This window comes from Pogoniulus pusillus, chromosome Z (assembly GCF_015220805.1).
Source record: "Pogoniulus pusillus isolate bPogPus1 chromosome Z, bPogPus1.pri, whole genome shotgun sequence".
In the NCBI taxonomy this organism is placed as follows: domain Eukaryota; kingdom Metazoa; phylum Chordata; class Aves; order Piciformes; family Lybiidae; genus Pogoniulus; species Pogoniulus pusillus.
Genome location: NC_087309.1, coordinates 65,619,505 through 65,633,759, shown reverse-complemented (window position 1 = coordinate 65,633,759; position 14,255 = coordinate 65,619,505). Strand labels below are relative to the sequence as shown.

General features: G+C 41.2%; 1 protein-coding gene across 1 annotated transcript in view; it reads right to left on the bottom strand.

Moving 5' to 3' along the window:
- Nucleotides 1-14,043, bottom strand: part of FOCAD (focadhesin) — a 105,135-nt gene extending 91,092 nt beyond the window's left edge. The window contains exons 1-7 of the mRNA XM_064176839.1: nt 13,996-14,043; nt 12,427-12,509; nt 9,256-9,330; nt 8,233-8,387; nt 6,175-6,279; nt 2,352-2,453; nt 152-356 (exon numbers count right to left, since the gene is read on the bottom strand). Coding sequence (XP_064032909.1) covers nt 152-356; nt 2,352-2,453; nt 6,175-6,279; nt 8,233-8,387; nt 9,256-9,330; nt 12,427-12,483 — 699 coding nt within the window. The 5' untranslated portion in view covers nt 12,484-12,509; nt 13,996-14,043. The remainder of the gene's footprint in view (nt 1-151; nt 357-2,351; nt 2,454-6,174; nt 6,280-8,232; nt 8,388-9,255; nt 9,331-12,426; nt 12,510-13,995) is intronic.
- Nucleotides 14,044-14,255: the final 212 nt, after the last annotated feature.

Sequence of the window (14,255 nt, the reverse complement as noted above, 5' to 3'; positions counted from 1 at the left end):
ATGATTTAGAGTTGACCTTTTAGGGTAGGGATATTATCTGGATTGGGTGATTCTGAGGGTCTTTTCCAACCTGAATGTCTCTGTGATAAAGAATAATAATACAGTGCTTTAATAGCATTTATTTCTAAAAGGCCCAGTCAGTCAAATGTACCTGAAGGTGTGGAATAAAGTCACACAGAAGTTGAAGAATCTGACGTTCCACCACAGAGGGTGCTTCTTTGTGCTCTGGACCACGAGGCTGAAGTAAGATCTTAAGTAAACCCATTCGGAGTTCAGCATACTCCCGTAACTGAGATGGTTCACAATACAGGTATCTTAGGAATGGAGTCATTATGCCAAGACATGAGCTCTGTGTCCTGCAGTTCAAGAAATAGGCTTGCTAATACTGCTTTCTATTGAAAACTGAACAATGACAAGAAAAACCCAAGCAGCTTGACATTCCCCACAGCAATTTACAGTATGTAATTGACAGAAAGGCGTCATGAAAGTCACTACTAAATCCCCCCAAAAAACCTTTGATTAGCACAAGGTTCTGTCAGAAGACACTGTGTATAGTTGCTGTATAAAGAAGTGCAGTAGCAAAAAGACTCACTATTTAAGCACTGAATAACACCCACTAGGTACTTGCAGATTATGACAGTTCTTTTTTTCTCATCTGTTCAAGAAAATGACTTTCCTTCTTTAATGTTGTGAGAGACTAGTGTATCTTTCTCAAGTGGTATTTAAACATATTTATTCAGAACTGTCTTTTTAAGAGACAAAACTTAATTTCGATTTAGAAAGAGCCATCCATTCCTTGCCATTTTTTTCCTAATGGCCTTAAACAACTACATGAAACAGGAACTGCTTTAACTGGGATGGCTTCCCACTCAAAAATCTATTGCAGAACAATTGTTTTTGCTTGCCATGTTGGAAACAGCAGCTGTTTCTGACATTACTAAAACAATGAAATAAAGCAAAATATACAGAGAATCAAAATTAAAAGTAGGTTTTCAACAAAATTAATCCCTGGCACAGAGTATTACAAAGAACACAGTGACAGATTTACATCAACATATGTGGACATGGTCTAGCAGCGCACTTGTAGTGCTAGGCTAATGGCTTGACTCAGTGCTCTTAAGGGTCTTTTCCAACCCAAATCCTTCTATAATTTTTTCAGTCTAGAACTTTATTCTACAGAAAGCTATGCATGAAAAGCAGCACTACAATTGTAAGACTCATAAAATGGTTTAGGTTGGAAGGGACCTCAAATATCATTTAGCTCCAACCTCCCACCACAGGCAGGGACACCTCCCATTAGAACAGGTCACTCAAGACCTCATCCAAGATTAAGATATTTTTCTTAAGTAATTTTTTTAATTAAAAACAAGCCACCAGCAAGAAATTCACAGTTCATTCCACCATTTGGACACCTGACAGGACTCTTCATAAGTCCCAGATTGAAGAACAAGCCTGCAAACAGTATTTTGAAAATACTCTGACCAGTTAAGTTGGACACATTCTTGCTTTAAAGTCTTACAGTTGGTCATATCATCTAGAGCCACTACAGATTTTTCAAATTAATAAATCTATTTGCTTACTCAGAGTATAAGAGTACACAAGCCAATTTCACTGTACTGTTATTACTCTGTTGGGTTTGTATAAGTATTCCAGGAAGCAAGAGAAAAGAAAAATTCTGCTGACTGAAAAGCATACATAGAGGTATACAATGACTGAAAACATTTGGCTTTAAGGCTGCCACAGAATTTGGCATTTCACTCCAAAGCTTTATTGGGAAAGTTCCTTGGAGGTACAGATGAAGAAATTTTAAACAGTTGTTAGTTTGGATATTTCTTCATCATTCAAGAGATTTTATTATAAGGCTGTGAAACTGATTTTTTTCCATTTTTTTCCTCTTAAATCAAGAATCATGCAATATTTTTTTTAAAAATCTCATCTTTTACTATGAGATACAATGATCTGTGCTTTCCCTTTGGATTTTTATCATTTTGTACAGATGAGTTCTATCTGTACATTTGTCACATTTTCTGAAGATCTTGACAAACTGAGTAATCAAAAGACTTTGTTTAAAAAAAAAAGAAAAATCAAAGGCACTACAAATTTTTACATATCCATAAAAACTATAATCAACATAAAAGAGTTAAGAAAAAACTATTTTATGTTAGTGCATTCTTCTAGTACTTTAGGTATATTCTAATTTTAACCTTTAAACAGTGTCATTAAATTTTACAATCACATCTTTCAAATGACAGAATTTAGATTGCTCATTGCAGTTGCCTTCAGGAAAATAAGTTACATGGATATGACTAAGTTAGCTGCATTTTTGGGGGTTTAATTAATCATTCATTTACCTCTCTGGACACTGATGGAAAAATCTTGTTATCTGCTGCAGTATAACTGGCCAGGATTCAGGTCTGTTTTCAAGGACATTGATTAATGGATGAGGAGTGATCCTGAAACACAAAGATATCACATTTGGATCTACAATGCAGAAACCAAATGTGCAAAACATCTACCATGAAAACAATAGCAACTTTTCCAAGATTACCAGACTATAAAAAGAATACACACATTACAGGATCATCAGGAAACAAGGTCAGATTTTGTGCTCTCGAACTAATGTAACTGCACTGAGTTGGATGACAAAAGAAATCAGCTAAGCTCCACAGTGGACAGTGACTAATAATGAAAGGCCAAAATGCATAATCTGAAAAAATTCCATTTGCTAGTGATATTAGAAGTACGAAAAAGAAGGTGTGTGGATGTAACTTGCTGTCAACACTAACCTAACAATTGCTAGCATAGCACTGCAAACTCCATGTCTTTACATGACATCACAGTGCTACTACCCTGTATTACAGCTGTTCAAGATAAAGCAAAATGCATGGCCAGACACAGCAGCTATCCACCTGCAAGTACGTAAATAAATATTTAACTGAGGAGTAACAATAGAACAAAAATTAGTTTTTACTTTTAGGTCACCTTAACCTTTTTGTTACATCTCTGAACAACACAGGAGAGCTCCAATCTGATTTAGAGCACAACTTTGGTGGCAGATTGCTTTTTCTCTGTGAGCAAAAAAAATCTCATCTGTAGTCGTAAGAGTTTTCTGCAACCCTCGTCCTTTCAGAAAGGTAGAATAGCACTTTACCACATATACATTTTAAAAGCATTTCTCTACCCACCCTAAGAATAACATAAAAGACCACATCATTTTTAAGTTAGTAGCTGTCAGCAAAAATGTACAGCCAAAGTTCTGTACATGCATGTCATGGCCCACCTACACTGACAATGCCGACGTGACCCTCAAAAATTCTTCTTTCCTGCCCCTCTACTCAGTTCACCTAGGTTACTGGACAGCTTTATTAACATGCATAGGAAACAATTAACTTTATGCCAGACAAAAAATAATAAATCCACTGGGAATGCTCAGTTCTAGTCCACAGCGAGACAAGCTTGCAGAGTATTTATGTCTCTGCTACAGAGACAGAATTTAACCGGTCCTAACTTCATAATAAAAAGTACAGATCATTCTACATGTGAATTTGAGTATCCCATCACTTTTTTCACACATCCTTTAAAAAACAAAACCAGAGCAGGTTTGCTTGTGTATTTATCCACAACTGGTATACTAGTTATCTTAATAGCAAGCAGAAAACAAAAGATACTTACACAGCTTAGAGAAAAAATTCAGAATGCCAAAATTCAGTGATACATAATGCAGTTTTCTACCAACTTTGTAAGGTAGAATGAGTATTTCCCATCTTCTGCAGGAACAGAGGTAATTTCTTGTATGATATTTCCAGTTTTCTTCTCTATTTGCCAAGGTCAGTTTGTTTATATAAAGAATCCCTGCATCAAAACTACAGAGGCTTCCCCAGATTAAATGAGAAAACCTATGTGGTGGGTTGACCTTGGCTGGCCATCAGGTGCCCACCAAGCTGCTCTCCCACTTCCCCTCCTCAGCAAGATAAGGAGAAAAATTAAAATTTCGCAGGTCAAGATACAGGCAGTTTAATAAAGCAAATATAAGGCCAAATGTGAAACCAAAGGAAAACAAAAAGATTTGTAATTTCCCACCAGGAGGTGATGTCCTGCCACTTCCTGGGAAGCTGCTTCAGAAGACAAATGCCCAATAATGAATGTCCCCTTTGGGTTTCCTTCTCTTAGTTTTTATTGCTGAGCATAACATCACATGGTATAAAACATCCCTTTGTGTCTTGGCTACGTCCTCTCCCTAAGTCTTGTTCACTCCCACCTTACCAGCCTTTGAGTGGGTTGGAGCGAGCTGAAGAGACAGCACAACTCTTCGGCAGCTAAAATGCTGATGTGTTATCAATATTCTGCTAGCTGCAAATACAAACCACTGCACTATGAAGGTTGCTACAGGGAAAGCTAACTCCATCGCAGACAACCCAATACAATATATACCCAGACAGAAGCCCCAGAATTGCAGGACATTATTTTTTCCCATTTCATTTCAGGAACTGTTTATGGTATTACATCCACCATCACAAGAAGATGCACTATAAAACTAATTCTATTGTTCAGAATTAACATCACTATAAAGCAGATTTATTTATTACCCTGTAATACTGATTTTAAAATGTCCCAAGAGAGATGACAATAGCAAACTACTTGAGAAACAGTGGTGCTTTTATATTCTTCACTGATTATTTCCACATGGAATACTATATGAACACTGTAATAGGAGGTTACCTTTGGTGATTTATTGAATGTATTGTTGTTTTTTTCCTTTCAGAAATCAAGTTTTAATGGTAATTCATAAAAAGCAACTATGAAAGTTGTTACTTAACAAGTCACTGAATAAAGGCAAGCCTTTCTGTACACCAGATACCAAAAGTTGGATCTCAAAAATCACAGGGCTTTTACCTACTACTCAAAACTAAGTAAAACAATCTGACATGTCCCTTAATTAAATTTAACTAGAAGTAAAAAGAAATATATATATATTTAAAACATCTATTTCTAAGTGTAAATTTGCTGCTTATTTTCAGTTCTCTATGACCTTACTTTAAATCATTTCACTTTTCTTGTACGCTACCAATGTTACCAGCAATTTTTCTTCATTGGGGTCTGGAAGCACGATTTTTCCTCACTCTACTGTGGAGACAGAGGTATTTCTTTGTTCCAGCCACATCCTACTATGCTCTTTTTCACATGGAGCCTGGACTAAGTTGCTTTAATTTAACCTCTTCAATTAGACAACTTCAAATAAGTTTATTTGCTATTAAAGTTTCCAAGAGAATTCCATCTTACTACGTTCCATTACATGTCTTTTCAATTAAAATCTCTATGAGAATGCAGACTCTGCAGAAAGAACTGCCATTGCCAGAAAAAGGCACACAAGATTTCAGTAATGCAAGCCCATCTAACATGCCAAAGTCTGTTTTGTTTTGCTTCACTATTTCAATTTAAGTGATGACATAGTTCCTGTCTTCCAAATAGTGCTTTTTATATCCTTAAAAAACTATAGCTACAACTTGCTATAATAATGCCTCTAGACTGCATAAAAAGCAGCTTAAAAATGTTCATGACATCTACCAAGCTGGGACCTTCTAAGGGCAAGACACAATAGTGGCTATGTCACCGCTGGCAATTACTTCAACACTAAAAGCATTCAGGAACCTTACTTTGACAATACGAACAAAGCAAGAAAAAAAAATGAGAGGGAAGAGTCCACAGTCTTAAAACTTAATACTTATCAAAAGTACTATTAGTGAGCATCTAGCTATTGCATTTGAACAAGACCCAGTACCTACTTGCTTTTTCTTACATACATCCCTCATGTAGCCAGTGACTCTTTTGAGCTTATAGCAGAAATCTTATGCTATAAAACATTTGATTTTCAACTAAAAAAAAACAACCAACAAAACCAAAACCAGAGAATCACTTAGGTTGCAAGGCACCTTCTCACGTCATCTACTCAAACCTATGCACTCAAGCAAATTAAGCCAGTGAAGGCTGTCCAGGATCTCATGCAGCCAGGTTTTGCCCACAACCTATGTAGATATATCAGTGCTCAATTACCTGCATGGTAAAACAACAAAAAAGACAGACAGAAAGCTCACATCAACACTTAGTCTATGTCTTTTTCTGGAAATAAAAAAAACAGTTGTGATATTATCTAAACAAAACCAATGTGAAGCCAACCTGATTCCATACAGCTTCCACACAGCCTCATCTTCACCGTTTCCTGGTTGAACAGCTTGAATTTCTAGTAATTTCCATATAATTTTAATTAAACCATGCACATTCCTGTTGACAAAAAGAAATATATTATTGTCAGGTACACAGCTGCACTAGCTGATTCTTTCATAAGAAGAGGAACCCAAAGGGAAAAAACGACCCTCAAGAAGCCTTGGGTCCTGCTCGAGGACACCCTCTTATTTGCTGACACAACTTTGGGCAAGTTATGCATCTACAAATCATTGTTTTCATAATGAGCAAAACAGATGAGACTATAATTAATGCATCAGTTATAACCTTTGATGGTTTGCTTCTACCACATCTTAAATTTGATTAACTGAAACTGGTGATTTTAACATGTCAAAACTGGAAAATTAGCAATTCTCTATCAGAAGGTAAGGATATAGGTAAATATCTGGTATGGATCAAGATTAGCCCTACAGTAAAGAACTCTGGATGTTGGTGGATGAGAAGCTGGACATGAGCCAGCAGTGTGCACCTCTAGCCCAGAGGGAAAACTGTATCCTGAACTGCATGAAAAGAAGCACAGACAGCAGATAAAGAGAGGCAATTCTGCCACTCTGCTCTGATGAGACCTCGTCTGGAGTACTGTGTCCAGCTCTGGAATACTCAACGAAGCAAATCTAGGAGAGCATCACAAACATGATCAGAAGACTGTAGCACCTCTCCTACAAAGATGGGCTAAAAGAGTTTGGGTTGTTTTGTTCAAACAAGAGAAGTCTGTAAGAGAAACCTTACAGCAGCATTTCAATACTTGAAGACCTACTAGACAGCTGGGAAGGGGGTGTTTAGAAGGGCCCCCCAGTTTAGGAGGGACATTGAGATGCTTGAGCGTGTCCAGAGAAGGGCGACGAGGCTGGTGAGAGACCTCGAGCACAAGCCCTACGAGGAGAGGCTGAGGGAGCTGGGATTGTTTAGCCTGGAGAAGAGGAGGCTCAGGGGTGACCTTATTGCTGTCTACAACTGCCTGAGGGGTGGTTGTGGCCAGGAGGAGGTTGCTCTCTTCTCTCAGGTAGCCAGCACCAGAACGAGAGGACACAGCCTCAGGCTGCGCCAGGGGATATTTAGGCTTGAGGTGAGGAGAAAGTTCTTCACTGAGAGAGTCATTGGGCACTGGAATGGGCTGCCCGGGGAGGTGGTGGAGTCGCCGTCCCTGGGGCTGTTCAAGGCAAGGTTGGACGTGGCACTTGGTGCCATGGTCTAGGCTTGAGCTCTGTGAGGTCTCTTCCAACCCTGATGATACTGTGATACTGTGAGAGGTAATGGCTTTAAAATAGAGCAGGATACATTTAGGTTGGACATAAAGAGAAAGTTCTTTACAGTGATGGTAATGAAGTACTGGTACAGGTTGCCCAAAGGTGGAGGCCCTATTTCTGGAGACATTCAAGATCAAGCTCAATGGGGCTCTAAGCTGTGTCATTCACCTTGAGTACTGTCTTCAGTTTTAGGCATCTCATTTCAAGAGGAATCTGGAGGAAGCTGGCAAAGGGGCTGGAGAATACATCTCATAAGGAGCAACTGAAGGAGCTGGGGCTGTTAAGTTTGAAAATGAGGAGGCTGAGGGGAGACCTCATCACTACCTACATCTACCTGAAAGGATGCTGCGGGCAGGTTGGTGCTGGTCTCTTCTCACAGGTAATTAGTGACAGAACAAGAGGGAATGGCCTCAAGCTGTGACTGGGTAGGTTTAGACTGGAGATTAGTAACATTGTTTCCCAGCAAGTGTAGTCAGGCACAGGACTAGGCTGCCCAGGGTGGTGGTTGAGCCACCTACCCTAGATGCGTTTAAAGGTCATTTGCATGTGGTGCTTGGGGATATGATTTAGGTTTAACATTTTAGGGTAGGGATATCATCTGGACTGGGTGATCCTGAGGGTCTTTTCCAACCTGAATGTCTCTGTGAATCACGGCATCTCACCTCTTCCCGTGTTTCCAAAGAAAAAGGGAGGTCTGGTAACCATCTGACAATAACCACAAAAATCAGCCAACAAGAACCACTACCTTGCTGAGGGAATTCGGTTGAGAGCCCCATTAAGAACATAGTCGAGCTTAGCATGTTTCTCTGCAACAAGTGCCACCAGTCCCTCAGAGCAGGCTGTTCGCAAGGCAACATTCTCACTGCAGCAGTTCTCCCAGAGCAAGCCCAAAGCAGGAGTCTGCAGGCAAAAGCATGAGAAACAGGCAATGAGAAGGCTGACGCTGATTTCTCCTCATTCATCTCAAACACACCTTTAAATGCAAACCTGGCCTTTCCTGAAGTCTTAGAGAGCACAAGAGAGAAAGCTGGAGCACAGATACTACACCTAAAAAATGTCTTTCAGAGGATAGCTACCTCTTTCCTGAGCACTACTACCTATACCGTCAGTATGTATAGAAGTCTCTGAGAAAAGGGTAAAGCCGATACATTTTTAAACTGTATCTATGCAGGTAGGCTAACATCATTGCCACCTTGCTTAAAAAGACCACAGTCTAATTGGAGGCAACTCGGGAGCTGCTATGTCAAGCTACACAGAGGCAGTTTATACAGCTAGAAGCAGGCATACAAAGACCTATCCAGAGGTAAGTCATCTGTACTCATATCAAGTATTTCATTCAGTCCATTTGCTATTAAGCGCAAATATCTGGCAATATTCATCAAAACTATTGCTTGTTTTCATGCTTGAAGAAATTAAAGGGCAGCTTAGGTAATGTGAAATATATCACCAACATAAAGTATGGCACTTCAGTGATATAAAAGACCTTCTTTATCAAGTGACAGTGTCTCACCACATGGAACTTCACTTGCAGTAGAGTAAATAAATTCAAATAAAACTCTCTTACTCTGATCATAGCTAGATGTTAGTACTCTGAAGAATCAAGACTTCTGTTGGAAGTAAAGTGCTCTTCTGACCTCACAAATTTACCATTTCTAGCTATACTAACTACGTTACTTATTTCCAGGATTTATTAAAATGGAGAATGGGAAGCCACAGAAAAACATAAGCACCTGTGGATGGGAGACAGAAATGAAAGACTGCCACAGACCTCGTCAGATGCGTGTCTGATCTTCCCTGAAGAAACACTTTCTTTCAGTACTGCAGCAATCAGATGACTCACTGCCTAAAAAAAGAGTAAGGGGAAAAAAATCAAACAAAAACACAATAAACTACATCAGATGTTATTTTTCAGTTTTCCATCAGAAAGAATTTACCCTGCTGCTGCATACAGCCACTTTATCATGATCTGAAACATCATTTTGTTTAGATACTAGTGTGACATGACAAAGATTAGCGCTCTGAGGTAACAGATTACATTTCCAAGACAGATGACACTTTAAACCTTCCTAGACTACAGGGATTATGCCTTTCAGAGCTTTGGGTATGTACTCTAAAATATTTGATGAAAAAAAAACCCCACCAGTTTATCATTTGGGAATCTCACTTTTGTGAAAACAGGTAGAAAAAAAATGGGACAAAGGCAGACACTTGACTCTCTTTCTCTGCAGCTATTCCACTGTAAGAGCTGTAACACACTTCCCGGACAGATCTTTTTTAGTGCAGTTACCAAGTGGGTTTATTTTTTTTTCCCTTTAACCTGCTTATAAGGAACTCCAGAAATTAATTCACACCCACATTCTTAAAACACTTCCACTACAATGGAAAGAGGCTTATGAATAGCTTCTGCAGATAGCTATCCAGAAAAGATGAAATGCAGCTTAGATCACAGCACTGAGAACTAGATTCACCAGTAAAACTTTGACATATAAAATTGTGCTTAAGTTCCTCACTTTGCCAATCCTTGTCTGTGTCTATTATATACTCTGCAGAGCCAATGTCTTGGTTGGTTCCAGAAAAAGAAGACATCTTTCAAAAAGTTGAATCCTGGATCGAAGATAGTCTGAATATTACAACACACTTCTCAGGAGTCACAGAATGCAAGTGGGAATTCGCAAACCAACCAAAGCACTACACAAAATCATCCAAAGCGTAGCAGCAGCCCTTAATGATGTGCATCTGTAGTGATGAATCAAGATATGGCTTTCTATGACAAAGTGACAGCATCAGCGGACAAGGGTCAATCTATGGATGTGATCTAATCGGACTTCTGCAAGACCTCTGACATGGTCTCACACAACACCCTACTTGTCAAGGTGAAGAGATACGAATTTGATGGGTGGACTGCTCAATGCATAAGGGATTGGCTCGATGGCTGCATCCAGAGGGTAGCACTCAATGGCTCGAAGTCCAGATGGAGAGGAATGACAAGTGGTGTCCCTCACGGGTCCATACTGGAACCTGTACTGTTTAATATCTTTTAATACTTTTATCAAAGGTATAGACGGTGAGATTGAATGCAATATCAGCAAGTTTGCAGATGACACCAAGTTGAGTGGTGCTGTTGATAAGCTAGATGGATGAGAAGGCATCCAGAAGGATCTGGACAAGCTGGAGAGGTGGGCCCAGGTGAACCTCATGGATGTTCAACAAGAGCAAGTGCAGAGTTCTGCACCTGAGCCAGAACAATCCTCATTAGCAATACAGGCTGGGCAGTGAGGTGATAGAAAGCGACCCTGTGGAAAAGGGCTTGGGCATGCTGATGGACAAGAAGCTGGATGTGAGCAGACAGCATCTGCTTGCAAACCAGAAGGCAAATCACATCCTGGGCTACATCAAAACATGTGTGGCCAGCAGATTGAGAGGTGATTCCACTACTTAACTCTGCTCTGGTGAGACCTCATCTGGAGTACTATATCCCACTATGGAACCATCAATACAGGAAGGACACGGACCTTATGTGAGAGAGTCCAGAGGCCCCACAAAAATGGCCAGGGGGTTGGAACACCTCTGTTACAAGCACAGGCTGAGAGAGCTGGAGTTGTTTGAAGAAAAGGCTCCAGGTAGACCTAATAATGACCTACCAGTACCTGAAGGAGGCTTATGAGAAGGATGGAAAGGCATTGTTTACAAATGCCTGTAGTGATAGGGTGAGGGACAATGGTTTCGAACAAGAAAAGAGCAGATTTAGACTGGATATTAGGAAAAAGTTCTTTACTATGAGGGTGGTGGAACCCAGTTTTGCCCAAGGAGGTATCTGAGCCTCCATCTCTGAAGATATTTAAAGGCGAGGTTTGACAGGACTCTGGGCAACCTTCTTTAATTGAAGATGTTCCCTGCTCACTGAAGGGGGGTTGGACTAGATGATCTTTAGAGATCTCTTCTAACCCAGGTGATTCTATGATTCCAGCAAAATATACCACAGGGACATTTTTCTGCAGAGAAGAAGCAGCAACTGGTTCAAAGATGCCAAGTCCTACTCATCAAATCTAGTAATGATGTGAACTCATCTACAGGACAAAACACCTGGCTGGACCTTAGATGAAGTGCAATTTTCAGGGATATGCCTTCCTCTCTGAAATGCCAATCTGTTCACAAGGGGACTTCTGTGTCACTCTTTCAAACTTAATTATTGTAAACCAATGTAGACTGAGCTGAACTGAAAAGGCAACAGAGACATCAGGTTGCAATGATGGTTTAAGCTGACGAACTTATTTCCTCAAACAAATGGATAAACTTAATCTTAAATTTAAAACAGAAGAGGAGAAAACAAGGAAGCCAGCAACAATCTTAGAGCAGACTAGATATTGAATAGACAACTATTTAATACTAAAATGAGAGATGGCCCAAGCAAGGAAAATGTATTTTTTAAATGGAGCCTACTACTACCTATTTAAAAACTATGATAAACATTTCATGCACATGAAAATGTTTCAGGAGAACATGAGCAGAGTCCAATGCATCAGTGTGAAAAAAAGGGGGTTAGCCTCCTAATCACAGTGAAGCTGTACACAGTTATTCTTCGCAGGCACACAAGACTGCATCTGTTCATGAGTTCTTATCACGCATGAAGACTGAAGAGATCAGGGGACTGACCACAGATCAGCCCTGAAGACAGTTCTATTAAGTACTATCAAGTATTTCAACCTCACACATTACATCCGGTAACTTCTGGCTTCTCTTGAAAACTCAGGGTCACTAAAAACCATTTGGCCTTTTATCTTCTAGTCCTATAAAGAGAAGGCAATTAGCATTTCTTTCTAAATTCTCTAATGCCATGGTTTTCTGCTTTTGGAGCATTACAAAAACAGTCTTCAGGCAGCAGGCCTTGGAACAAAGGCTTCCACAGACAATTAAATTTAACACTTCTAAAAAAAATTACCTGTGACTGAATAACTGGATTAGGAAATTCAAGACGCTTCTTGATGTCATCCAACATCCTGGGTCTGTCATATGATGCTTATTCTGCAATGGAGATTTACTTTTATATATATACACATATAAAGATTTTTATATATACACACACGCACAAATATACATACACAGAACTAGGAAAGATAGTCATTCAGATCTTGCAATCTATTTTCAAATAAATTAAATTTAAACCCTAGAAACACACAAAACATATGCACCACAACAAACACTGCTCACAGAAGAAAAACTCTCTAGTTCCCACTTCAATAAATTCCTGACAAGTAGCAAAATATTCCCATATACTAGCAAATTACATTTCTGATAGTTCAGCAAAAAAATCCACCCTGTTAACCACACTCAGAGTAAGGCCAGTACGTGTTTGTATTGTGTTACAATAGATTTAACTGCATTTTGAGGCAATAGGTGTCCATATAACTGAACACACCGCCAGTCTCACAGACTTTGCGTCACTGATCACCATCCTTTGAGCTCAATCAGCCTTCTCGTTTTTCACTTACCCAAGGCACGTTTTACTAGTTTGGTGATGACGGGATAACGAGACACTGTATCAGAGGTCTTGATACAGTATGTAACACCCACCACCCTCCTCCTGTGCACAGTACAAGTAACCTCGTAGAAAGCAACGAGGTTGGTCAGGTAGACATGGTTCGCCCTTGGTGAATCCATTTCTGACTACTCAGCTTTCCTGAGCTCACTCTTCAAAGCTACATCTCACAGCACCCTACCAAAGCATCCTACGAGTAAGGCACAGAGTGCTCTCCTACGGTTCAGGGCCTGTACTCCGCTACTGGCCTTCCTCTACCACTCTTTTCATTTACGACCAGAGGCAACAGAACGAAATAAAATGTCACCATAGAAAGGGAAAAAAACCCTCATCCTTACTGAAGCAGACACTTGCATAGTTTCTGATCTGAACTTGAGAATTACTAAAAGATAAAGCTGCCACCTTGTACAGTGCTGCAAAGCTTAGACGGCAACTATATACCAAAGCATTGTGGAACATGCAGGAATCCACCGAATGCAACTATCTGGCGCTTTTCCTCTATCTAATGCCTTTTGTTCGCTAAGGACTGCAACTTCAAACCGGTGCTTCAAAGAAACCAGCGGCTTGAGAACACCCACGAGCATCTCGCTTGCCTGTCACGCGTGCAGCACTTCAGCTCTCAGCAAGAGCGAAGCACAGCAGCCGCAACTGAGTAACGGCAGCAGCCGTCATACCCTGCCGGCCTGACACCCTGCCAGTGCGCCCGCAGCGGTGTCGTGCTCCGCACGGCGCGGCACGGCCCAGCAGAGACCGATCCCAGCAGCTCTCCAAGAGCGGGCCCCGGGACGAGGAGGCTCCGCAGCGCCCCAGCCGCGGCTCAGTTCCCGCGCCTGTCCCGGCTGGGCCCCGTGCCCTTCGTCCTCCGCCTCAGCGCCACCGGCGACCCCAGCGACAGACCCGCCCGGACGGCTAGCACAGCGCTCTCCTGCTGTTCGCAAGCCGAGCCTTCCAACTTCCCCGCCAACTCCCTACCCTTTCTCCGGAGTGACACGAACGCAACTGCCGGCCTGATCTTCTCCACCCACAGCGGCGGAAGCGCCTGCGCGGCGGCTGCGCGGCGGCTGGTGCCTGCGCGCTGCGGCGCCGGAGGTGGCAGCTCGGTCCGGCGGCCCGGTCCCTTCCACGACCGCGGGAAAACAGGGATTGTTTTTTTCCCCAGATGTGCTGTCATAGCAAGTCAGGTCAGCAGGGTGGCACCCCGCGATGTGGCTGAGTGGGCTCGGGGATCGGCC